Source organism: Dermochelys coriacea, chromosome 4, assembly GCF_009764565.3.
Source record: "Dermochelys coriacea isolate rDerCor1 chromosome 4, rDerCor1.pri.v4, whole genome shotgun sequence".
In the NCBI taxonomy this organism is placed as follows: Eukaryota; Metazoa; Chordata; order Testudines; family Dermochelyidae; genus Dermochelys; species Dermochelys coriacea.
Window position 1 is genome coordinate 114952783 of NC_050071.1, and position 27313 is coordinate 114980095.

The following is a 27313-nucleotide window of genomic DNA, read 5'->3' on the forward strand; positions in this document are numbered from 1 at the left end:
GTGGCTTCTGTTCCCTTTGCACCACCTGCACTGGTTAAAGGGAGCAGAGCTGGGCTGAGAATCTGACCCAAAAAATGTATTGTGGCCCTCTTGACCTTTCTGAAACAATATGTTTGGCCATCAGGCTGAAGAGGTTGGAAGCCAGTGTGAGCAGTATGTGTGTTTGTGTACAGTAACCGCACCTAAAATATCATCTCCTTTCCTTCATTTATTAGTGTAACAGCCACAGCAAGGTTTTCTGGTACCATACGGTGTTTGTAGACACATTTATACTATATAGTACCCTATGCAGTATATACACATGCTCTTGTTCAGTATCATACACAGTTAAGGAATGATTTAAGCAATGTGGAGTATTGTTTCACTGTACACTATTGGGGCAAAGTGTGCAGTCTGCATGGTCAGGATCACTTGCACACTGAAGCAGATGAACTGGCCTGTGATAAGACAAAAAAGAAACCCAAACATTAGTGGCTGTCTTGGGTGTATGGTGTCATAACTGTATCAATCATTAAAAGCAATTATCAAGTGCCACATGGAAGTCAAAGTACACGTTACATAGTTCTGAGTTCATGAGATCTCCTTTCTTAAGGTCATATAAGTTACTGTATGTCACAGACACAGCTAGATGTTTTCTCCTTACTGCAGTCTACCATTGATGCTTTTTCAGTAACACATATGAATAAATTTCAAACATACTTAGAGTTGTGGGTTTGAAATTTCTTCACTGAACCAAGTTTTTGAGTTATTAACAGAACATCATGTTGACTGTCTGACAAAAATAAGAAGCATCCATCCATGCTATACTTGCTGTAAGTTATGAAAAGCCAAATGTGCAGCTGATTTAAATCAGCATAGCTCCTTTTACAGTGGCTTCAGTGGAGCAATGCTGATTGCCAGCAGCTGAATATCTGGTCTGAAGAGTTTTACTATACATTGAAAATACTACTTCTTGCCCCCATTTCACCTAACGTGGTCTAATTAATTGTCAGTGTTGCTTTGGGTAGCTGGTTATTATTGATTGAGCTCTGACAGAAGCCCTAAATCATTATTGGGGTGCCACTTCTGTAACCCACCAGTGAGTGTGTTACAGGTCCTCCTCTCCACAAAGGATATGAGTTGTTACAGCCCCCAACCACAGATTCTTGTTCTGTTAGCTCCAGCCATTGTAGGTTTAATCCCCAGTGTTGGCCAGGGTTAGATTTACATGGGAACAAAGTGGATGCAAAATACTAAGACTCTCATTTGGCAGCATTTTACATGATAATAGTATAAATGACTCCACAAGGTGCTTATGAATCAGCCCCAGTAATGCATATTACAAAGAGGAAGAAATGGCTTTGTCTTCCAGAACATTAAAATCTTAGTGCCAGATGACTCATTTGTCGAGTCATCCTCCTTTACAAGCCAGTTAAAGATGACTAAAATTTTAAATTATGAAACTCCCAATGATTTATTGAAATGATTGGTTACTCAGGAAATATTCTTATCAATATACAAGTTCTGCTCTAAGGAAAGTTGTTCTCGATAAATAAGAATTATTCTTGTTCCTAGTTAACTTCACTCCCAGGACAGCATTGTCACTAACAAAAATTATTTCCTCCATTTGGATGAATCTGAATCAATATTAGAGAGTCTTAGCCTCTCTTTTTTTCCCCCACCATCGCCATGAGCCCCTGAAAATGGATACCAGATTACTTCCATATTCTTCATCATGGCAACTGGAAGCAATGCCCTAATAAATGCCATTCCTCCCCAGTAGCCAGCTTGATGCATGTCTGACTCTTGCAGGAATTGCCTATAATTCTTCCTCAAGATCATGATAAGCATGGGAGAGGATCGCTATAGGTAGAAAAAACTGTAGGACCCTGATGCATTCCCACCCAAATAAGCACACGCTGCAAACATGCTGTTGTGTCTGCAAGTGAAGTGATCACGTGGCTCTTGGAAATTCTCCCACCTACCCTCCATAATTCCATGTAGCTGGTTGCAAGCAGCTGCAATGTTCAGGCAGCAGCAGCTTTGAGTGGTGCCAATGGGTCCCCGCCCCCAGCATGCAGCCTTCTTCTGAGTAAGGGAATGGAGAGGGCAATCATAATAATAATACTTAGCACTTCCAGCTATTGTTTCTCAGGCAAACCCTCACTAAATAGATGGGCTATATAGCAGGTCCAGAAGGTCAAGCAGCAATGAAGGAAGCAAATTCCACAGTCAGAGGCTAGCCCCTGAAAATGCAATGCCCCCAGCAGATCAAATCTAGGCATTATGACAAATGGGAGCGCATCTCTTGTTCTCTACTGCCATGGCAGAGTGTTAGGAGAAGGATTGACTTTAGTAGCGAGGACTGAACCACAGAGGACTTGAAAGAGGAGCACCAGCAGCTTGAATTTGCCTAGAAGTGGATAGGAAACGAGGGCAGTCTTTGGAGCAGAAGTATAATAGAGTACTATTAGGACATCAAACTTATGCCACTGATGTCATTTTCACAATGGCCACTGATACATTAGCATAATAAAACATGACCTATTTTCTTCAAAAAATATTCTGATTAGGAGGAAAACTGCCTCATTTTATACAAGTAGATTCCAACTCAAACCCAAAGCAGATAAAAAATTACCTATAATTGTCCTCACAGGAGACACTGAAGTTTCGTTCCTCTAAGATGCTTTTTAACCTTGTTATAGAGCGACCCGTGCAGGACTCACTGAAAAGAAAAACCTCAGGTTGTTACATGTGTCCTGCATGTGTGTGAAGTTCACAATTGGCAGACACAGGTGGATTTTACACTATGCTGCCTCATGCTGTCTGACCATACATATGGTTAAATGTACCTCACTCCTGCCAGCTAATCAGTGCCGGGGAGCCCCAGTGCCTCTGTGAAGTCCAGTGGCATCAATGGAGCTCCAGGTGGTGGGGGGGGTCTGACCACATGGATCAGGGCCTTACTGAGTAGAATTCTTGGGTGACCATCGCTCTTTCCTGCAAAAAGTCTTTGCATGGGGAGTTAATTGTGTTGTGAGAAATAATTCAGTCCTTTTACACACCGGCAGGGCATGAGGGCTGCAGAACTTGCCCATTCACAGCTGCTATTCTAGACCCTGTGCTCTACAGCCTCAGTGAGCCTGATCTAAGGCTCACTGAAATCCATGGAAAGCAACGTGATCAGGTCCTGTTTGTGTACAGTGGAGAAGGGAGACTGGCCATATATTCATGGATGTAGGTCCCTACTCCAGATCCCTCTCCTGCAGTTGGCCATTCCACCTGCAGCTCCCTCTGTCTATCCCTCCCAAAGAGTTTAAGTTGTGTGGAGGACCCTGTGCTGCTTCTCTTCTTCAAGGTGAATTTATCCCTGTCTGAATAAATTCCATTGCTAATTGTTAAATGCTATGCAACACCAGGATTGGTGCTAATTTCCAGTGTGATGTGTTCAGAGCCCACTGATGCATACAACCCAAGGCCAAACTGAAACAAAAACAAAACAGATGTCTGGGTTGGTCCACAAAATACACAAGTGCAGCTACAAATGAACATTTTTTCCCATCACAAACCATGTAATCAGCACTTGTCTGCACACCTGTCAATATATGTTTAGCAGGCAGTTTGCACCTCTGTGTATATTTTGCAGGTATAACTTAGTTGTCAGTTTCATGAAATTTGGTATGTAAGGAATTCATAGACAGTGAGGACTGTTCTGATCATCTAGATTGGCCTCCTATATCGCACAGGCCATAGAATTTCATTTTGCAATCCCTGCATGAAGTCCATGATCTAAGGGTGAGTTTTCCATTTGTTAAAACTGGAAAAAACAGAGAAACCTGGTTTCCTCTTGTGAGTCCTATACACCATTTGGGAGTTGTCTAGATGAAAGTATTAGCAGCTAACAGCTATTAGTGCAGCAAAGCACAGCAAGAGGAGGGATTAGAGCAGCCAGGGAAGGAGAAAGGGAGAAGCAAAGTGGTGCTGGGTGCCTCACACATTCCCTGTCTGTAGCAGCACAGTCAGCCCTCCTGCTCATTTAAGGCTCCAGTGATGTGGAAGTGAAGAAAGTGTGTGTGTTGGGGGGGGGGGGGGAGGAGTGCACGTGAGACAGAGCCCCTGAGTGGGAGGAGATGCAAACTGTAGTCAAAAACCATCAATCCCAGTGGCCCAGCACGTGAGACAGATCAGTGAGGTAACAGGTTATGGGGGCAAATGCAGGACTGCCCCACTAAACACAGGCCAGTTGACAGACACAATCCTCCTCATTCATAAAAGGTTCCTGAAGCTGTGGGCTGACACAACATGTGATGTGAATCAAATCAACATTCAGAGCCAACGTGCCAGAGATGTTAATTGGATAGTGAAGGGGAAACCGCTGTGAGGGTGTTGGAGGGGCCTCAGCATAGGAGGAAAGTGTGGCTCCAGAGGGGCTGAGCAGGCTGCTAGAGCATGAGGTGAGAGTTGCTCGGTCTCTGTTGAGGAGGGAAATGTGGGTCGTTCTGCTGAAGGGAGCAAAAGCTATGGCTGGTGGTACCAAGTAAGTGTGGACAGTGATCATTATCATGGGGGAGGGGCATTCAAGGAGGCTGCGTCTCTCTGTCAAAGTGGTCATCAAGCAGTTAACTGGGTGACTCCATGGCCATGCTCCATCCCCTTCTTTACTTCCTGTTTAGTCAGTGGGGAAGTCCCCTGCCTTGTGATGTGGTTGTGATGCTGTTGAGCAAAAGCAGCAAGTTTCCTGTTTCTGCAGTCCTGTGAGGAGACTTTTTGTTGAGCTACTAAGGCACCTTTACAAAGGCTGGGTGTGGGGAGAGGCAGCAGCACTGGGAGGGGTGAAGTGTGTGTAAGGAGGGGTCAATGCAGATGTAGAGATATGCTGTTGTGGTTTATGTAGGGTTACCAACCCTGCCGGTGTATCTGAGAGTCTCCTGGAATCAGGCCCTATCTCTTGGAGGCTACTGATGCCAAACAGGGATATTTTAGGATGCTAAAAGTCCAGTGGCACAGCAGGGGTAAGGCAGGCTCCTTGTCTGCCCTGGCCCTGGGCCGCTCCTGGAAGCAGCTGACATGTCTCTGACCCCTGGTGGGGAAGGAAGGGGAAAGCAGGAGGTCTCAGCACTTTGGGGTGAGCAGTGCGCAGACTCCACGACTCCTATTGGCCAGGAGCTGCAGCCAATGGAAGCTCCGGGGGCGGCACTTGCAGTGCACGGAGCCCCCTTCCCCAGGAGCTGCAGGTTGGAGCCACCCAGATAAGCGCCTCCTGGCTGGAGCCTGCACCCTGAACCCCTTTCTATGCTCCAGCCCTGAGCTCCCTCCCACACCCAACTCCCTCCCACAGCTTGCACCCCAAACCTCCTCCTGTACCCCAACCCCTGTCTCCGCCCTGAGCCCCCACACACACCCAAACTCCCTACCATAGTTTGCACCCTGCACCCCAACCCAGGCTCAGCCTGGAGCCCCCTCCCACAGTCCAAATCCCTTGGCCCTAGCCCAGAGCCTGGACCCCAACCCTGTGTCCTAGCCTGGTGAAAGTGAATGAGGGTGGGAGAAAGCGAGCAACGGCGGGAGGGGGATGGAGTGAATGGGGTGGTGCCTCGGAGAAGGCGCGGGGCACGGGTGGGGCAACAGTGTTTGGGTTTGTGTGATCACACAGTTGGCAACCCTCGGTTTATGGAGTCACTAGAGCCCCTCTACGGAATTTGTCTGTCCTGTGTGTCACTTGCCCCTCGTGGTTTGATTTTAGAAATCTGGATGTTTTGGGTTCTCTTAAAATAATGTTTATCTTGCTTTGGGGCTGAGCCCTTTGTGACCAGATGAATTCATTTGTTAGAATGCTTCCTGCTTATTCCCAGTCACATGTCTCAGTTGATGGCCAGACACTCTAGTGGACTTAAGTAGTAAGCAGAGGTCCTCAACTGGTGGAAAGGCTTCCAGGGCTCAATTCTAATCTGTGTACTACTGAGGCAAATCAGGAGTAAATAAATGGAGTTACTCTGTATTTACACCAGAGCAATTGAGATCAGAGGGCTAAATTCGGACACATTGCAGGCATGCTGTGCCAGTGCATCAGTGCAAAGTGTATGCTCAAAAATCCATGTAGAAGATCCCCCTTGCCTATAGAGGACCCTCACAGACTGCATCACCTTCCACTGTAAGTGCAAGGTGCATTTGTTTGACTGCCTTCTCTAACATAAACTTACAGGAATGTGTGTAATACAAAATTAAAATTCCAAAACAAAACACTCCGTTGTATGTACTTCTCCCCCTATGGAGACGATGAGAGAGCAGATGTGTGACAGATGTTAGTCATGTCACTTAATGCACTACTGGAAGGTGCTCAGATACTATGGTGAGGAGCTCTTTATAAAACCTATATAGAATAGAAATTCTCTGACTTGTGGGCACTGTCTGGTATGAATAGTTAAAAATAAACATTTAAATTGTGGTTCTATTTTTAAAAATTACTTGGCAAAACATGGCTTCATGGTTACTGTGCATTGATTGCCTCTCGGTGACCTGCAGAGCATATTTGCTCAGTTTCCATGTAAAAAGATGCTTTCCAACTGCACAGATCTGCTAACTCAGCCAAACTGTGTTCTTTATGTCTGAGCACTACACAGATCTGTTGGGCCTCCGTAGGATTGCACAGATATAAAGAGGTACAGAATTTGAAGACAACAGGGTTGCGGAGATAGCCTTACAATTGGATATAGTTAACAGAAAGGAAATAGTTTTGCTCTTCCAGAGCTGTATTGGCTCAGCAGAGCTGGCAGTAATAATAATAATAATTTAATAAAAAGTGGTAAAAATCTTATTATTTCTACTAAAGTAAGCAGCTAATTGCATTCAAGGAACAAAGTTGATGGGTAAGAGAGTGCTATTTTTAGTCATGTTTCAGAATTGAACTTCACTTTAAATTATAGAAATAAAGCATCTCACACTATTTTGTACTAGCAAACTTTACCTTGGAGGTCCACCGATGTTCTGCATAAGCCAAATCTGCACTGTAGAAACTTTCTCTGGGTCTAAGTTAAAGATCTCAACGCTTCCAAAAATGCTGTAAGAATGGGAGCATGAAAAAGCAACACACATCTTAGCTTTAGAACAAGATAAACAAAGTTTGTTTTCCAGTCACTACTACATACTCATATGAGTTATCATTATTCCCAGTGGAGAGAACATGTAATTTTCCCATGGGATTTTCATGGACTATTTAATTTGTGGTAAAGGAATTTTCCCCCATTTTCATTCAACTCTATTGAGAGCCTTTGGAGCTGTTTGCAGAATGAAACAGTCTGAGGTTCTTTCATTCCTAATGATTTTTCTCTTCTTTAGAAAAAGAGTACTTGTGGCACCTTAGAGACTAACAAATTTATTTGAGCATAAGATTTCGTGAGCTACAGCTCACTTCATCGGATGTCTCTTGTCTGGATTACCAGTGCTTCCCACTGCTAAAGGGAAAAAAAAAACTTTCTGCTTGTGCTATCCACAAGTTTCTTCATCCCACAGAGTTAGCAGAGGCAGCACCTCCTGTCAGTCACTGAAAGTATGTACTATCTCTGGGGGAGCATAACCCAAGAAATCCACTCTGAGGGTAGTTGTATGTGTCAGTTATGTGAGTGTAATATAGCGAAGGAGTTCATTTTGAGCTTACTGCATAAAGTTCTGTGGATTGTGGCCACTTTCAGAAAAAAAAATCCAAATCAAATGCATCAGAAGATGCATAATATAATGGGCTAGCTCCTCAGCAAGTGTAAATTAGCATAGCTCCATAGAAGTCAACAGAGCAACACTAATTTAGCAAAGCTGAAGAAGATCTGCCCCTATAAGTCTCCAGTCTTGCACTGGAATTTACTATCACAGACACCTGCACCAGTACACATTCCCGAAGTGAGTAATAAGACAGAGCCACAGGCAGCGATCAATTAAGTAGATACCTGTTATTTCTGAATGCTCCAGCATCTATTGATCCATTGAGCATCACTTGAACCACACCACATGCTCCTTCTGCAAACTAAACAAAGCAAATGTACATTGTACTTTAGCATTACATGAAACACAGGGTCAGATCCTTATCTAGAGTAAATCAGCATAGCTCTTTTGACTTCAGTACAGCTGCACCAATGTTTACCAGCTCAGGATCTGGGTTCACTATTTTACCAGAAGATTCCAGTGAAAATAAAGGGCCACATCTTCTGTCACTGGTGCAAAGTTACCCTAAAGCTACATTGACCAACCGCAAATGGATAAGCTCATGTAGGGAGATCCTGTGATGGTGTAAAGCTGGCATAACAGCTCCTGTGCCACAGTTTTCCTGGCTGCTGGTGTAGAGGACGTTGCTGTGACTTCCCTGAGCCCTTTTGTGTCAGACCGTGGGTTTACTGGCAGCCAGTGCAAATTAGAGCAGCCCTCAGGCTGCTTAATTTATGCTGGGGAACTAACTGTGACCTGAATACCAACTGGCAAAGGGTTCACTGTTCTGTAGTAGCAACTTCTGTCAGGCCTGACAAACTAACTACACGTAACACACTGCTTTCACAGTATTTATCCAAAAAGGATCGTGTGAGATCTAATAATGAGGTATCTTATGCCATACTGAACCACATAACTCTTGAGGGATGGATGGATGATATTGTTGTGTATATGTATTGAAAATATATTTTTAGAGTCTGTGTCCCAGGCAGCATGACAAATCGGTTTTGCGAGACACCTGTCTGCCTAGGTCCCTATGTAGATTAAGCATTATAAGCCAACACAATAGAAGCCTGGTTTGAATATGGAGTCAACACATGTCTGTGAGGGCAACTTGGAGCCAGCACACCAGGAAAGGAATCATAGGGACCATCCTGACTCTGGGGACAAAACAAGGAGTTTGGGGAAATATAAGGAGACTTTGGTATCCATCACTGAGAGCGAAAGAAGGACAGTGTCTTTTGCATTTGTGAAAGGTGGATCCCAGCCATGTTGGTTGGTGATGCTGGGAGATTGCCTTCAGTGAGAAACTACTTGAGACAAGGATTTTAGCCTGTTAAAGGTTAAGTATAGTCTCTAAGAAGTGTGTTTATATTTTTTGTTCTACATGTAACCATTTTTGTTTCCAATATCCTTACTCGGTGTCTCCTAAATCTTCAGATTTGATGATAAATTTAAATTACCTTTTGATTTAGCCAGAAGAACCCCAACAGAATAGAGTTAAATAAGCATTCTGTGAGGCCCCGATTCAGCAAGGTACTGAAGCACATGCATCATTTTAAGCATGTGGAGTCTCATTGAAGTCAATGGGGCTACTCATGTGCTTCAAGTAAGGCACCTACCTGTACACCTTGCTGAATCAGGGCTTCACAGAGGAGTTCTTGTCGTTATGTTAAAAAGGTCCAAGGAGGTGCTCATTCTCTCCGCCAAGCTCTACAGCAGTTTTCAGCATGCTTTTAGCATTGAGGTTTAAAAAGTCATTTGTTTTAGCAATTGTGATCTTGTGTATTTGTATGAAGGAATGATTCCTATGATTATATTATGGTTGGTTAATGTTTGTTAAGCACTAATTGTGACACAAATATCGAGATGATCACTGATGGAGGGACCCATTCAAGTAAGAATAATAATGCCCAAATTATTGTGACATTAAATGTTGTGTGAAACGTGAGACCTTGTGAAAGTCTTGGGAAACCTGTATTTCCAAAAACACATGGCACAACTTTCAATTCATAATAGTCTAATCGGTGTTTGAATTTGACCCATTCAACGTCTTTGGTGAAACCTGAGAGGAAAAGACATTTTGAGTAATTTGTGGCATCACTCCTAATAGTTTGGGAGGAATTCACATCAGACCACTGAGCTGATCAGACTGTGTTCAAAGGTTTAACTGTTGACCACTTTTTCCTTTGCTGTATTTCTTTCATTGTTATAAACATGAATATTTTGATTAAAATTATTGTTCCAGGATGTAACTGATTATGATAAAAATATGGGGGGGGGAAAGAGTACTGGCCATTAAAGTGGGGAGCCGTGGTTAATAGTTAAGGCCCCAATCCTAAAATAGGATCTGTGCAGGCAGCCTTCTATGTCTGCACAGAGTCCCACTGAAGTCAATGCATCTTACAAAGGCTCAGGGATTCACACGCATGGATTTGGTAGTGGGATCAAAGCCTTTGTTTTCTAGCCAATGGAACAGACATACCAGACAAATTTAGATGTTCAACATTTTAGCCCCAGTTTTCCACAGTCTGGGTGAAACCCTGTCCCACTTAAGTCTATTGGAGTTTTGCCATTGACTTGCTTGGGGCCAAGATTTTACCCTCTTTCAACATCCCCAACCCCAAAAGGATAAATAAATTCTAACTGTGATCCTGGAAAAGTTGCTATATGATCCTTACCATCTTGGATGCCATTTTCCAGTACACAGAAAGAGGGTTGCTCTCACATTCACTCCATTTTGGACAAGATTCATAGTTAATTCCTAAATAAATATATGATGCAGAATAACTAAGATAAGAGAAGAAATTGTCAGACACTTTTTAATACTGCCTGCAGTGCTGAATAAGAATGGCAAAAATAAACATTGCACCTAATGATGAGCTGCCAAAATCTTAACAGCGGGTTCTCTCCTCACCCCACCAGGGTGTCGTTGCCTACCCCCACCCCCTGAGACTCCTGCCCCATCCACCCCCTTCCCTTGTCCCCTGACTGCCCCCAGAACTGGACAGGAGGTCTCATGGGCCACCGTAGTGGGTGCCCACCCCACTCCGAAGAGCTAGAGGCACCTGCTAGGGGAGGCGAAGTGGGGAGTCCCAGAGGTGCTTACCTGGGGCAGCTCCCAGGAAGCATCTGGCAGGTCCCTCTGGCTCCTAGGGGTGGGGGAGCATAGCTGGGGGGGAGCAGGGGGAGCGGCCGCTCCCCCACTGATCACATCAAAAGTGGCGCCTTAGGCACCGACTCCCTGGGTGCTCCAGGGCTGGAGCACCCACAGGGAAAATTTGATGACTGCAGAGCACCCACCAGCAGCTCCACGCCTGGCCCCAGCTCACCTTATCTCCGCTCCGCTGCCTCCCCTGAACGCACCACCCGGCTCTGCTTTTCCGCCCCCTCCCCCGGTGTCCTGCAAATCAGCTGTTCGGCAGGGAGCCTGGGAGGGCTTAGAAGCAGGCGGCGGCTTCCCGCTCCGGCCGAGGGTGGCGGAGGTGAGCTGGGGCGGGGAGCGGTTCCCCTGCGTGCCCCCCCCCCCGGGTTACCTGCTGTGGCACGGGCGGCCCTCCTCGCACCCCCGCCCCAGTTCACCTCTGCCTCCCTGGGCCTGAGCAGGAAGCTGCCACTTTCTTCTCAGCCTGCCCCACCATCCTGCGCAAACAGCTGATTCGTGGGAAGCCTGGGGGGGGGCAGAGAAGCAGGGGGGGCGGTGTATTCAGGGGAGGAGGCAGAGCGGAGGTGAGCTGGGGCTGGGGCGGGGAGCTGCTGGTGGGTGCTCTGCACCCACCAAATTTTCCCCTTGGGTGCTCCGGGGCTGGAGTACCCATGGAGTCGGCGCCTAAGGTGCCACTTTTGGCCAGTTAAATTTAGAAGCCCTTTTAGAACCCGTTGTCCCTCGCGGAACAACCGGTCCTGAAAGGGCTTCTAAATTTAACAACCGGTTCTAGCAAACTGGTGCGAACCGGCTCCAGCTCACCACTGATTGCACCCCATCACAGCAACAGGCTTAGGTGAAAAATTCTGAGGGGGAGATTCATAGATTCATAGATACTAAGGTCAGAAGGGACCATTCTGATCATCTAGTCCGACCTCCTGCACAGTGCAGGCCACAGAATGTCACCCACCCACTCCTATGAAAAACCTCACCCATGTCTGAGCTATTGAAGTCCTTATATCATGGTTCAAAACTTCAAGGAGCAGAGAAGCCTCCTTCCAGTCAACCATGCCCCATGCTACAGAGGAAGGCCAAAAAAAAAAAAAAAAAACACCTCCAGGGCCTCTCCAATCTGCCCTGGAGGAAAATTCCTTCCCGACCCCAAATATGGCAATCAGCTAAACCCTGAGCACATGGGCAAGATTCACCAGCCAGATACCCAGGAAAGAATTTTCTATAGTAAATCAGATCCCATCCATCTAATATCCCATCTCAGGGGATTTGGCCTATTTACCCTGAATATTTAAAGATCAATTACTTACCAAAATCCCATCATACCATCTCCTCCATAAACTTATCGAGTAGAATCTTAAAACCAGATAGATCTTTTGCCCCCACTGCTTCCCTTGGAAGGTTATTCCAAAACTTCACTCCTCTGATGGTTAAAAACCTTCGTCTGATTTCAAGTCTAAACTTCCTGGTGGCCAGTTTATACCCATTTGTTCTTGTGTCCACATTGGTGCTGAGCTTAAATAATTCCTCTCCCTCTCCTATATTTATCCCTCTGATATATTTATAGAGAGCAATCATATCTCCCCTCAACCTTCTTTTAGTTAGGCTAAACAAGCCAAGCTCCTTAAGTCTCCTTTCATAAGACAAGTTTTCCATTCCTCGGATCATCCTAGTAGCCCTTCTCTGTACCTGCTCCAGTTTGATTTCATCCTTTTTAAACATGGGAGACCAGAACTGCACACAGTATTCTAGGTGAGGTCTCACCAGTGCCTTGTATAACGATACTAAAACCTCCTTATCCCTACTGGAAATGCCTCTCCTGATGCATCCCAAAACCGCATTAGCTTTTTTCACAGCCATATCACATTGGCAACTCATAGTCATCCTGTGATCAACCAATACTCCAAGGTCCTTCTCCTCTTCCGTTACTTCTAATTGATGTGTCCCCAACTTATAACTAAAATTCTTGTTATTAATCCCTAAATGCATAACCTTACACTTCTCACTATTAAATTTCATCTTATTACTATTACTCCAGTTTACAAGGTCATCCAGATCCTCCTGTATAATATCCCGATCCTTCTCCGAATTGGCAATACCTCCCAGCTTTGTATCATCTGCAAACTTTATTAGCACACTCCCACTTTTTGTGCCAAGGTCAGTAATAAAAAGATTAAATAAGATTGGTCCCAAAACCATCCCTGAGGAACTCCACTGGTAACCTCCCTCCAGCCTGACAGTTCGCCTTTCAGTAGGACCCGTTGCAGTCTCCCCTTTAACCAATTCCTTATCCACCTTTTGATGTTCATATTGATCCCCATCTTCTCCAATTTAACTAATAATTCCCCATGTGGCACGGTATCAAATGCCTTACTGAAATCTAGGTAAATTAGATCCACTGCATTTCCTTTATCTAAAAAATCTCCTTTTTTGAAAAAGTAACAGATTAGGTTGGTTTGGCACGATCTACCTTTTGTAAAACCATGTTGTATTTTGTCCCATTTACCATTGACTTCAATGTCCTTAACTAATTTCTCCTTCAAAATTTTTTCCAGGAACTTGCATACTACAGATGTCAAACTAACTGGCCTGTAGTTACCCGGATCACTTTTTTTTCCTTTCTTAAAAATAGGAACTATATTAGCAATTCTCCAATCATTCGGTACTATTCCTGAGTTTACAGATTCATTAAAATTCTTGCTAATGGGCTTGCAATTTCAGGTGCCAATTCCTTTAATATTCTTGGATGAAGATTATCTGGGCCCCCCGATTTAGTCCCATTAAGCTGTTTCAGTTTCGCTTCTACCTCTGATATGGTAATATCTACCTCTATATCCTCCTTCCCATTTGTCATGCTACCATTATCCCCAAGATCCTCTTTAGCCTTATTAAAGACTGAGGCAAAGTATTTGTTTAGATATTGGGCCATGCCTAGATTATCTTTAACCTCCGCTCCATCCTCAGTGTTAAGCGGCCCCACTTCTTCCTTTTTAGTTTTCTTCTTATTTATATGGCTATAGAACCTTTTACTATTGGTTTTAATTCCCTTTGCAAGGTCCAACTCTACTCGACTTTTAGCCTCTCTCACTTTATCCCTACATCTTTAGATTAAGTTGAAGGTGTGGCAGTGAGGCATTTACAGTCCCCTTATGCAAATGATTCCAGCAACAATGTTCCTGGTCAGCCTGAGCCAGGAGAACGTGCATTTGTGTGTGTGGGGGGGGGTGTCTTACCGGATGCTCACTGAGCATGTTCAGAAGCGACTCTTCCCACATAATTTTTATTTTGTTTTTTATAAATTTCCCTCAAATTTGGGGAGAGATTCTTACATCTCTGTTCATTCTTAGGCCCTTAGCCTGAACAGGCAACCCCCTTATATCTACATGGGGCCCCAATGACTTCTGTGCAAGTGCAGGAGTCTGCCTGAATGGAGCATGTTGCAGGACTGGGGCCTTAGTCTACAAGTGGTCCCACTGAAATCACAATAGGTTGCTGATTACTGTAAATAAGGGGGACAATATGTGGCCTTTAGCTAGACGTGAGCACTAGTCATATGCCAAGTTTGATGTCCCTAGACTGAGCTCTTTTTGTGCTACTGGGAGCTAAGAGGTGTTGATAAAATTAAACTGAAAATGGGAGTGTGTTTTCACTCTTCCATAACTGAGGCAGGGTAGAAAGGATCAACAGTTGTTTTGGGCTGAAACCAAGAATGGAAAGTATCATCTCCAAAAGAGATTTTATCTTATTTTAGGTTTCAGAGTAGCAGCCGTGTTAGTCTGTATTCGCAAAAAGAAAAGGAGTACTTGTGGCACCTTAGAGACTAACAAATTTATTAGAGCATAAGCTTTCGTGAGCTACAGCTCACTTCATCGGATGCATCGATGAAGTGAGCTGTAGCTCACGAAAGCTTATGCTCTAATAAATTTGTTAGTCTCTAAGGTGCCACAAGTACTCCTTTTCTTTTTATCTTATTTTAGAAATTTGTGGGTGAAAGAAAACCTGGAGTTATAATCATTATTTTTATTTTGTTTGTTTGTTTGTTTTTTTTTAAAAAGGAATCCTTACCTGGACTAGAAGGTTTTCCACACCATGAGACTCCGTCAGCCATATAGCCCAGCAAAGTGTCCTCCAGAGTGAGGAAGTTGTGATTGGTTTTTGTATAACGATGAACAAGGTCATTTGTCTTGCTCCAAAATAATGACTGTGAGGGAAAGGATGGTGTGTAAGAAATGGCATATGAGAGCTGGTCAGGAAATGTTTTTTGTTTTTTTTCCTGGGAAAAGTTTTGATGATGAAAATGTTTGTTTTCATTTGTATTTTGTGGGTTTTTTGTCAAAAGACCAAAAACTGAATATTTGAAAATATATAAAAATTCTAGTGGAATGTCTAAGGAAAACAGAAATTTTCAGGGAAAAAAAAATAATTTGGTTGGGGAAAAAACAATTTTCCACTGAAAAAACATTTTGAAGGAAACTTTTTAACCAGCTCTAATTGCTGTCACTCCTCCGTTTCTGCATGCATTTCAACTGCACCTGAGCAGTAAAAAGCCATGTGCCTCTAACTGCATGGCTGTTCTTACACAGAGCTTCTCTTCTAAATAGCAATAACGGCCACAATGATTTCCCATCATGGCCCAAACATTTTTCCCTAGCAGGAATGCTCTGTGATCTTCATCACTGGCCTATAATGAACAGGATTCTCTTGTTCTAAAAGCAGTAGCTTTGGGACTAATATTATCTCAAGCCTGAAGTCAGAGTACCTGTAGGTATTTGAGGGTTACTCATGATTGCCATCATTATTATTATTTTGTTACAATTGTGCCTAGCAGCCCTAGTATTGGCCTTGGACCCCGTTGTGCTAGAGGCACTTTACAAACCCAGAACAAAACAAAGAATCTTCATTGTATTAGCATGTACAGACAAGCAGTCCCTACCCAGACAGCTCATCACACACATATATTGTTACCTTGTTACAGGGGACAGTATGATTTGCCAAATCCAATAACGGCTGATAATCTTCTGTTGTAATATTACATGGGTTCTTGTAAATAAATGCCTTTTGTATTGTTTCCCATATTTTTTGGCAATCTTTGTCTCTGTGAAAAGATTAAAATATAGTTAATGGGAGATCAACCGTTTAAAAAACAGATAATCATCCAAAATCATCTTTCTATTTCTGTGAGTTGCTACTGTGTTGCAAAGAGAAAATAAATAGTGGGGGAGGGGCTTACGAAAGGATTCCCTCCCCTCTGGTGTGTTTAGAAAGTCTGGCCGACAGTGCCTCATTAAGGCACTAAAATAAATAGCCAGATTTTCAACAACAACAACAAAACCCCTCAGCATGTTGAGTATATGCTGGATGCTGAGTAATTTTGAAAATCAGCCCCTCTGCCTGTCTCTCCCTGTTTTAGGGATTTTATGCTGCGGCCCATCACTGTAGTCACTGAGCACCTTCCATGCTTCGGTGCCTAGAAGGGAGTGGAATTCTTTTGAAAATTTGACCCCAGTTGTCGGTGCTGTGCACTTGAACATTTGGTCCTGAGTTCTTTCAAATATCTGACTCCACACAAATAGAGAGTCAAGATTCTACCTTCTACATTCCTGCTGAGTAGCGCTATGAGTTGTCCTACTGCAGTCAGTTGGACCGGTCACAAAGTCAGTGACTGCTCATCCTGAGCAGCAAGGGTGGCAGAATCTAGCCTGGAGATTGAACACTTTGTGGTACAGAGAAGTTGAATAATATTGCTGGTGTAGATATGTCAGTGGTGCCCAAAGCTTTTGTCATGCCCCCCTTACCGGTAATGTAATCTGTCTGCACCCCGCCCCCTCCATTACTGCACAGCTGGCTCAGCAGAGGAAGGTGGGCTGGGGGCTGAACTGGGGAAGGGGGAGGAGCTGGGGCTAGAGGCAGAGCTGGGCTGGGGGTGGAGAGGGAATGAGGGCAGAGCTGAGCTGAGGGCAGAATGGGGCTGGGGCTGAGGAGGGGACAGAATGGAGCCGGGGTGCTGGAACAACTGTTCTTGTAAAGTGCTGGAAATGGCCTACCCTGATTATCGCTACAAAAGGTTCCCCTCTTCCCCTCCCCCCCACTCTCCCGCTGGTAATAGCTCACCTTTTCCTGATCTCTCTTGTTACAGTCTGTATGATAACACCCATTGTTTCATGTTCTCTGTGAATATAAAATCTCCCCACTATATTTTCCACTGTATGCATCCGCTGAAGTGAGCTGTAGCTCATGAAAGCTTAAGCTCTAATAAATTTGTTAGTCTCTAAGGTGCCACAAGTACTCTTTTTCTTTTAACAGATACAGACTAACATGGCTGCTACTCTGAAACCTATTGGAAACTTGACACAGTGCACAATCCATCAATACAAATGACATTAACTAGCCACCCTTATTTTCAGCAATCTCAGCAGAAAGGCTAATAGGTATGAAGGCTGAGACTTATACTAGTGCATTGTTGAGAAAGTGTGGGGAAAGCTTAAACTATCATTACTCAGACTGTCTCTCTGCAATGGAAGATCTAAGGGTGTGTTTAACTAAGACTAAGGGTTTGATCCTGATCTCCTAGAATTCAATGGCAAATCTCACACTGACTTTACCAGTGCTGAATGTTTAATGAAAGCAGGATAGAAGTCCCATCTAGTGTGTAGGTGAGATCCTTCACTATAGTGCTACACAGTGCAAGAAGGAAACTTTCTCCCTCATTGCCAAAAGAATTATTCATATTCATGAGACGTATTCTGAATAAGAAATGTGTTCAGAAAACTTCATTGAGGGCTCTGTATTGTAGAGACACACTGTACTGGTATGTTTGCCCCAGCCTGAACAATCCTGTATTTAAAGTCTAGTGGGACTGGGAGCATTAGCTGAGAGCATCTTGTTTGACTGCTCCAAATCAAACTATCACTAATACCTAATTTCTCCTCTTTTGCAGGAGTAACACCAGCTGCTCAGCATCAGAATGAGTTCTGACAGCTGTATTTAACATAGCTGCTGGCAGCAGCATGCATGCCAAAGAAGACAGCCACTGAACTGGTGTGTTTCCAACAATACTGGGTTAAGTGCGAGTTATTTCACTACTTTGCTGACTGTCCAGTATGGACGGGAGGGTCCCAAGTTTAGACACTTATCCCAGGAACATTGTGTCCAAGCCAGTTCCTAGGGCTCCCATGATAAAAGAGCAGATGCGCAGAAATAAGCAGTTGCATTGGAGGCTGGAAACTGTTGCTGAGGCACAGTTTGGCAAAGACCTGTTTTACGGCTGACTCTGCTTCACCCCCCTGCACTTGATGATCGATGCTGCCCAGCTGAATTTTCTTCCCCTGCCCTCCTTGGTGCTGTTCACCTGCTGAAACTCTTGGTAGCACTTGTGGGAAGAGGGCCAGATCATTTAGGGAATGATGAATGAGAGAGAGAGATCTAGGGACAGCTCCTTCCCACCCATCATGTGATGACTCAGAATGACCTGGGTGGAACAGCAGGCTGGGAGGAAGGGGATTTGAGTAAGGGAAGGATGGTCCAGTGGTTTCAATACGTGGAACTTGGGAGGCATGGGTTTGGATTTATTGTATGATCTTGGCCATATCACTTAGCCTCTCTGTGCCTGTTCCTCATCTGTAAAATGGGGATAATAGCACCGCACTAAATACATCAAAGATTACTATGGGAATGAGGGTCATATAAGTACCTTAGCTTTCTAGAAGATAGATGATGTGCTACAGCTTGCAGACATATGATGCCAGCTGATCTATGTGCAATAGTTCAGGAGGAGAGGGGATGAGCTTACAGCTGAGGAGTGGACCAGTGCTTTGGAACTCTGCCATAGAAGTAGAGACAGTGTCTATACCACTGTGGTCAACTAGATTGTCAGCCTGAAAGTGGCAGGGGTCACACACACCAGGTTGAAGGCATTCTAGCAGTGTGGCCCAGTATGGTAGCAATTTATTGGTTTGATATTACATCATCCCATCATGACATAACATTACACCATGATCATGTTGAATCAGCCCATACTGTTTAAAGGCTAACATTACATAAAGGGCATGTGGACCCTTTTTACTGCAGGTGTCAACTGTTTCGTGAAAGAGACTTGTGGGGATAGGATTAAAATATTGTTACGTGGAAAATATCATTTGGATGGCTTACTATTTCTAACTTGGGGAATCTTTGTCCTTCTAAGGGGTCCTTATTTTTTAAAGCTATGCCTCGAATCCCTTATATATCATACAGTGAAGTAACCTGCCATCCTTGAAATCCGATTAACGCTATGGCTGAGTTCAAAAACAAATGTTTGCGATTGCAAAATGAAAATAAAAATGACCAGGAGACCAAAGTTGTGGAGGATCTCTCATTGATTAAGATGAAAACTTGATTTTTATTTCCAAAATGAGGAGTTAACAATAGATTCAATCCAGAGCATTCCTGCTACCAGACTGTGGCTGTGATCACAATTATTAGAGAGATGAAGCAACAGCCATCAGGATGATTTGGCTTTCTAATATTTTAAAAGACTAAAGCCAAGTTCTGCCTGCACCTGTGTATGTGCTAATCCCACTAACATCAGGTGGGAAGGAAGCAGAACTTAAACTATAAGCTCTTTGGGGCAGTGACTGTCTTTTCGTTCTGTGTTGTACAGTGCCCAGCACAATAGAGTCCTGGTCCATGACTGGGACCCTACAACAATACAAATAATAAGTAGTAATGATGATAATTGAACTGTAAATATTTAAAATCATTGAAGAGGTAGGATTTAGATTTCCACATCTGTGGAACATTCCTGCTTCTTTTACTATGAAGCAGCCACTCTATTGGATAGCAAATAAAAATAAGACACCAGAATGGGTATTTTAGAAACAAGGTTATGTCAATTCAGTATTTTTAAAAAAAGGAAAAACCCAGACCCTCAACATGCAAATAGATCCAGCCAGCTATAAAATATGTTTCAGTCTAACTCAGTCTATAAAACTGAGCAACGAAATTATTTCATTGGTTTGCTTTGAGAAGGACTATTTTACTTTGAATCAACTCTCCTGTGGAACACAGATTCTACCTCAAATCCTTTTTTAAAAAAAAATTAACAAAAAAACTGTACATTACATGGGATTGTATGTATAGTTGGCATATGCAAATCATGTAGTTAAAAATCAAATTTTTCAAAGATAATCTAGATAAGCCCCAACTCCTAGAATTCCTAGGAGTCCCTGCTATTGACCTTGAAGTTCTGAACTACATAGGAGTTCTGAAGCCTTCCTTTGTACTGCACAGAAGGTAACTGCTGTCTAGTGTGAGGTGCTCATTGACTAAAAGTAGAGAAGATAGAACTAGAAACTTGGGACATGATATAGATGAAATGGCGATAACATGCACAAAAAGAAAACTGTAAAATCTACTAAAGACTTGAGTTCTGATTCTGCAGGCCTGTCTCTCTCTCTTAAAGGTTGTAGAATTGGGCTCTTTGACTTACTGTACAGAGTACAACATCAAACGAGCTAGCTAGAAATTGGTAACTGTCCAATTAAATGGAATAGGTACTGTAAGTATATTTTCAGATTGTCCTTATGTCTGAGCAATTTGGGGGAAAGCATTATCTTATATTTGGTCATGAATTTGGATATTTCTAGTCATCCACATTTTTAAAAGAAGATTTTATTAATATGCCATATCTAAATTAGAGCCAAGAACATTTCAAGTAGGAGCTATTTTAATGGCCAGATGTTATATGCACTTTAGAAAAATAGAAAGCCTCTGGAACATTGTATATTGCAGATCTGTATGAGAGTTTGATTGAACTGGCTAACCTTGAAAGGGTATCTGTTCATTTGAAGAAAAGCAAGAGCAATTTTAGGAGGTGGTGGTCTGGAGGCTCATGATTAACATAGTTCTTGGTATTTTTTTCACTTTGCAATTTTTTTTTTTTAAACTAAACATACAGAACCAAATTCATCCCTGGTGTAATTAAATTGATTTTAAAAGTAGTTACACCAAGGATGAATTTGGCCTTTTAGGGTTTCATTTGCTTCACGAAAAGTATGTAGTTTTAAACGCAGCTTTGGAAAATGCATTTTTAGGGTACAGATACTGCGTGCCCCCCGTGAGGCAGAGAGCATCCTCCTCTCCTGCTGACTGCTGTTTTGCTGATTATACTGTGAAAATGTTGTGGCAGAGTTTAAATTCACAACAAACAGTGGAAGTGCTCCTGTGCCCAGCATGTCTGGTTTCATTATGAGGAATTCACTCCTCTCTGATGGGGTGGCTGCAATGACTCAACATAGCATAAGGACCTTCTTAATTGTGGGGCCTGTGACTTTGGACTGCGCTCCTCCATACTCGGCAGACACTTCCAGCAAGGCTAATGACTTCTTTCCTTTGTCATACTCACTGATAGCAGAAGGCCAAATTTTATTTTAATTGTGGTCCCTGGGAGAGAGCTACAAAGTAGCAGCCATAAAGAATCCGCACTGTCAGTGGGTGGTTTATCAACATGTCAAAGGTAGAATATGGACCTTTTGTAATTACTAAACTTTCAGGGCCAGATCCTCATGTGGTTTAAGCTGGTGAAGGGCCATTGTAGAGGATCTGGCCTTCAGTTAGTAGAGTTGCTGTTGCATTTGGTATCACTTTGGTGGGGAGGAGGAAGGGGAAGAATAATGCTTGATGCTTTTAGGAGCGCTCATTTATACTCTTTGTTTATCTGGTCCTTTGTGCATGCATTTATCCAACTTGCCTTCTCAACCACTGTCATTGGTCACCAAAATCAGTAATGCAGTTGTGCATCTCCGTTATTTGGAAATCTGGCCCATAAAGAGCCATCATTAGGCTTCAGAATAAATCATGATTTTGATGAACAGGAGCAGTTCACACCTCTCTAAAAACTTTGGTTTGCTGTCAGAGTTATTTGCACAGCCAGAAGAGCGAGAACCATATATATAAATTTTTTTAAGGAAAGATTGTGCCCTAAAAGGTCTTAATCCATCATGAGCTAGGATTTCTACATCACATGGACCCCATCTGGTCCAGGGGCTCAGTTTGTCAACCTTCTATTAATTATTATTATTTGTTATGGTAATCCCTAAGGGCTATCCAAGAATGAGCCCCATTGTGCGAGGCACTGTACAAACAGAAACAACGAGGAGTACTTGTGGCACCTGAGCGACTAACAAATTTATTTGGACATAAGCTTTCGTGGGTAGAACCCACTTCCTCAGATGCATAGAGTGTTAGTACATTCTAAGACAGAGTCTGTTCTCAAAGCAATTCTTTGTAACCACAACTACTCACACAGAGAGAGACTCAAAGCAATACTCTGTAACAACAGAAACATCACCCAGAGACTCCCCCCCCCCCCTTTTGTTGTATTCATCTCACTTTAACAATTTGTGATTAAAATGGAGATAGAAGATATATGTGGATGGATGCTTGGTGTGGATAATAACTGAATGATCAGGGAGGTGCCAGCCTAAGAATCCAGTGTCCATCGGCCGAAGAAGGCGTCAAGTGGAAATAACCAGAGGACCCCCTGGAGGGCAGACTGGAATCTACCCAACAGCCTCAAGAATGGGAGAACCAAAGAACAAAATAACACTGGCAGTACGGAGCCATCAGGAATGTGCCATCTGCTGATTGATTCAGCAACAGCATGATGAAGCAATTCCCATAGACTGGCATAGGAAGAAATTCCTATAAAAATGGACTCTAGAAACTGAGAACTTTGGGGTCTGATTCTGCAAACCAACTTCCAAGAGCATCAGATGTGCATCTGACAAGGCCCTGCACCCTTCTCATGTCCAGGCCACTTGGCCAGTGGCTTGGCATGAGCAACTCTAAGGCTGGTAACTATAACAACCTTGCAGAACGTGTGTGTGTGTGTGTGTGTGTGTGTGTGTGTGTGAATGAATGTGTGAATAAATATGAAATTGAATGGAATGTTATAGCTATAACTAACTGCTTACTATGATTCTTTCTGTATTCACAATAAATGTGGCATTTTGCCTTTTCCTCTTTAATAAGATCCTGCTAGTTTTTATTTTATTGGTATAACATACTGGCACCACAGCGCTGTAGCCCCGGCACAGAAAGCTGTACGTATTTCATTGGGGTGGCTTTTTTAAAGCACCACAACTGTGCAATTTTTGCGCACTAAGTGGCTTGGCAGTGTGTACACCTCAGGAGTTACAACACAGAAAGCTGCTTTACTGCACAGAAACTTGCCAGTGTAGACAGGGTCTCACAGTGTTAACACACAACAGTGGCTTTCCTTCAGCACTCTGAGTGGCGCTGTAACTCTGCCAGTGCAGACATGCCCTGACTGTATACTTTCAGTGCCCTTATTAAAAAGTAAGTAAATAATATACCTATTGAAAAGACTGTTAGGTCTTAAAAGTTATTTCAGTTTAATAATTGAATGTGGTTTAGTAACATTGGCAAGGAAACTTTTTTTTCTTTTCTTTTTACTAGGATGTCCTGATCCTGCAAACACTCGTGTACTGGCTTAATTTTACACATCTGAATAGCTCCATTGACTTAAGTGATACTACTCACATGTTTAAAATTAAGCTTATGCTTAAATTTTCACAAGATCAGGGTCAAGGCTTTTTATCATGACAGTTTCCCTTCAAATACTGCAGATTTTAGATTGTTTATACAGTAGTCTCAGCACTGGACAGCAGAAGGCAAGATCTGTTGATTGCTGCAATCCAGCAGGAAACTAGTAATATTTTGCTAGGTTTAAATTATGTCTGTGCCATTATGGAGCAGGGGCAGGCACATAAGTTACACATGACAGCACTTCCACAAGAAAATGTTGACTCTGTGGGTGTAGGGGTGGAATTGTACTGTGTAGAGAGATTGTCCTGCCTCAACCCTGCTCCCTCTCACAATACCGTGCCCAATCCATGCTGAATTCCGGGGGTGGGGTATTTTGCAGGGCCTGGGAAAAGGCAGGATGATGCTTCCCTTGCCAGACTCCCTCTCCAGCAAGGAATCTCTGGGTTTTCAACCTCTGTCTCTATGGAGGAAGAGAAGTTTCGTCGTCCTCCCCTTCAAGACTCTGCACAGCTCTGTCCTGAACTACAGTCTCTGCTTTTGTATCCTTCTTTCATATTCCCTCTTCTGCTGCAAGAGCTTTTCCCAGCTGCTTCTCTAAATGCCACTTCTATATCTTCTCCCACTTTTGTCTGTGCCCCTTCAGTTCAAGCCTTTACACTTGAAATGCCCTCTCTCCAACATGCTTTAAGTAACCTTTCCCTTCATTCAAATCCTAAGCTCCTTAGGGTAGGAATTGTTTCATCTTCTGTATAATGTACAGCACCAAGCACACTAATGGAGTTCAGTAAATGTGTACGGAAGATTTTACAGCACATCCCCGCACTAATCATATGACCAGCTGCAATCCCTCTTTTTACACAAGCCTGAAAGCCCCATGTGCTTACAGTGAACCTGGCAAGTCCTCTTACCCACATTACCACAAAATCTGTTTTGCATATTTTAAAGGAATTTCTCAATGTTCTTCTCATTTCCAAAAGGAAAAAAAATAGCTGAATAGCAATATCTATCTTAAAAATGACTTCCCAGCCTCCTGCTGCCTCTTTCACATACATATTTGGTTATATAAGTTAAATGTTATATGGTACATAGTTCTTCACAGATTGCAGTTAAACTTCACTGTTGTCACATCCACATATTAAAACTTACTAGACTCTGGCTCAGAGTTCAGATGTTTAGTTCTATGAGATTTCTGAAGGAGTTGCACATTTATATGTGTGGGCAGAATTTGGTCCCAAATTAAGTTGTTTTACACTCTCATTTGCTGTGCTGTTTTGCGCACCCTCAATCCTCTCTCAAAAATGTTCAACAGGATGTGGCCAGTTTTAAATCTGACTTTATATGTTTTGCTCCAAAATACTTGTAATAAGTTCTAATTCCTGTTTTCCTTGTTCAGCTGATAACACGGGATATTGTTTCAGTTGACTTAGTTCCAGGCCCTTTACCATTACACTATATTATGCATGGCAATAATTATTACTCACCTCAGCTCAGGGTTCACTGTTGTGATGTAGTTATAACACCTCCCAAGGATGACTTCTTGCAGATTTTTAGTGGTCCCTCTGTCTTTCCAATGTAGCAGCTGCATGCTAGTCTCTTTCGTTCCATTTGCCAGCAGCACAGCAGCCAGCACAGCAACAATTGTCAGTATCAGGACCATGATGCCCACTAAAAGGACGGTACTTTGCCGTGTCCTGGAGGACCTGTTTTGGAAGGGCATCGTAGATAAAGTTAGTGAACAGCAGCAGCAACTGCTCTCCTGATCACAACAGAAAAGTAGCTTTTTAATGTACCAAACAGCACTTCCCCTCTCCCCCCTCACTCTCTGCCTTCACACATGTGACCTGCTTGCTGGGTTGAAATACCACAGAGAAAAAAGAAAAGGAGTACCCGTGGCACCTTAGAGACTAACAAATTTATTAGAGCATAAGCTTTCGTGAGCTACAGCTCACTTCATCGGGTAGCTCACGAAAGCTTATGCTTTAATAAATTTGTTAGTCTCTAACCTAGTCTGCCACGGGTACTCCTTTTCTTTTTGCGAATACAGACTAACATGGCTGCTACTCTGAAACCTGTCACAGAGAAAAAGGAACAGCACTATTGATTCAGATTGGAGCACAAAATTTACACAAACCAGTGGGACGGTTTATGCACATTTGCAATCTTATTAGCAGCATCTGTGAAATTAAAGGGTGTTGCAGTAATAGCATAGTGTCACTGGAGTTTCCTTGCCTAAATAGATTAATGGGTCGCATAGTGTGAAAGACCCACCTCTGATAGTAGCCTGTCCCTGATGTTTCAGAGGAAGGCCATCTTCCGCCCATCCCCTCTCTACAACCTCCCAGCTCCCCATTATACATGCAATACTGCAGGCAGACTGGGCAAAAAAAAGTGGAAATTATTTTGTGCCTTGAAGCGGGAGGATTTGCCAGTCTTGTAACTTTTATTCTAGCTACTACAAAGTGATTGCAGATACTTTTCAGAGTAGCAGCCGTGTTAATTTGTATTCGCAAAAAGAAAAGGAGTACTTGTGGCATCTTGGAGACTAGCAAATTTATTTGAGCGTAAGCTTTCCTGAGCTACAGCTCATGTCATTGGATGAATGTTGCTCTTCAGTGTTTAATCCTCACAAGTAACGGGGTTCTGCTTCAGAGAAGTGCTATGGCTATGCTAGAAAAGCTGATAGGGTGCAAACTGTTCTCTCTAAGGTTGAAATTGGTTTCTTATTCACAGTTCCCTATTCAAAGGCTAAATTTTTTTAAAAATCATGAATGCAAGATTTTTTTTAAAAAAATTACACTAAAATGTGATTGCATTTTATTGCCATTTATATTAGTAACTAACTATAGATTAACTAATACATATTTATGTATGCAGTTCAGTTGCAGGCATGTCGGTCCCGGGATATTAGAGAGACAAGGTGTCTGAGGTAATATCTTTTATTGTATCAACTTCTGTTAGTGAGAGAGACAAGCTTTCCAGCTAAATGGAGCTCTTCTTCATGTCTGGGAAAGGAACTCTGAGTCACAGCAAAATGCAAGGTGGAAGAAATTGTTTAGCATAAGTGGTTAGCACATATTGTAAGTGGCCATTCAAGGTACAGTGGCCCATTAACACCCCTCAGTCACAGGACAAAAAGGAGGGGGTTAGTGGGTAATCCATAAATCCAGTGTCTCTGTTCAGTCCATGATTTTTGGTGTCTTAACAGAGTAATGAATTTAAGCTCCCAGGCTCATCTTTTGAAAGTGTTATGCAGGTTTCCTGTGAGGATGAGGACTGAAAGCTCAGATATAGAGTGATCGCTTTGTGAAAAGTGTTCACCCCTCAGATGATGGGATATTTTTGTCTTATCATTTTCCTGTGCGAGTTCATTTGAGAGCATAGTGAGGGTCTTGTTTCACCCACATACTTGTTGTTAGGGCATTTAATACACTACACTCAGGAATGAACTATATGTGCAAACTACTCTCTCTCACCAACAGAAGTTGGTCCAATAAAAGATATTACCTCACTCTCACTCTAGTACAGGGGTGGGCAAACTTTTTGGCCTGAGGGCTACCTCAGGGTAAAAAACTGTATGGAGGGCCGGGTAGGGCCCCCAAACAGCCTGGCCCCCGTGCCCTATCCACCCCCACCCACTTCCTACCCACTGACTGCTCCCTCAGAACCTCCAACTCATCCAACCTCCCCCGGCTCCTTGTCCCCTGAATGCACCCCCGGGACCTCACCCGCATCAAAACGCCTCCCCCCCACTCCCTGTCCCCTTGACTGCCGTATCCACACCCCCGCCCCCTGACAGGCCCCCTGGGACTCCCATGCTCTGTCCAACCCCCCCACTCCCATTCCCTAACCCATGACCGCCCTGCCCCAGAACCTCCATCCCATCCAACCGCTCCCTGTCCCTTACCATGCCGTTCAGAGCGGCAGGAGCTCGCAAGAAGT

The 27313-nt window shown here is 43.3% G+C and overlaps 1 protein-coding gene across 2 annotated transcripts; it reads right to left on the bottom strand.

Annotated features, from left to right (window-relative positions):
* Nucleotides 1-25203, bottom strand: CD38 (CD38 molecule). 2 transcript variants are annotated; one of them, XM_038400735.2, is made up of 8 exons: nucleotides 24856-25203; nucleotides 15794-15923; nucleotides 14894-15029; nucleotides 10353-10435; nucleotides 7917-7993; nucleotides 6944-7036; nucleotides 2618-2704; nucleotides 1-437 (listed from the first exon to the last, which is right to left on the bottom strand). In XM_038400735.2, the coding sequence occupies exons 1-8, from the start codon at nucleotides 25089-25091 to the stop codon at nucleotides 362-364; spliced, it is 918 nt and encodes a 305-aa protein (XP_038256663.1). In that variant the 5' UTR covers nucleotides 25092-25203; the 3' UTR covers nucleotides 1-361. The 2 variants fall into 2 exon arrangements, with proteins under 2 accessions (XP_038256663.1, XP_043370057.1); XM_043514122.1 differs by lacking the exons at nucleotides 1-437; nucleotides 2618-2704 and adding an exon at nucleotides 2711-3462.
* Between the last annotated feature and the right edge of the window lie 2110 nt (nucleotides 25204-27313).

Excerpts from the sequence above, each read along its gene's own strand:
- CD38 (XM_038400735.2), bottom strand. The coding sequence starts at position 25,091 with ATGCCCTTCCAAAACAGGTCCTCCAGGACACGGCAAAGTACCGTCCTT. Across the intron at positions 15,030-15,793 it reads ATACTGTCCCCTGTAACAAG|TCATTATTTTGGAGCAAGAC; the intron begins GTAACAATATAT and ends TTTCCCTCACAG. Across the intron at positions 10,436-14,893 it reads TGGAAAACCTTCTAGTCCAG|GAATTAACTATGAATCTTGT; the intron begins GTAAGGATTCCT and ends ATATTTATTTAG.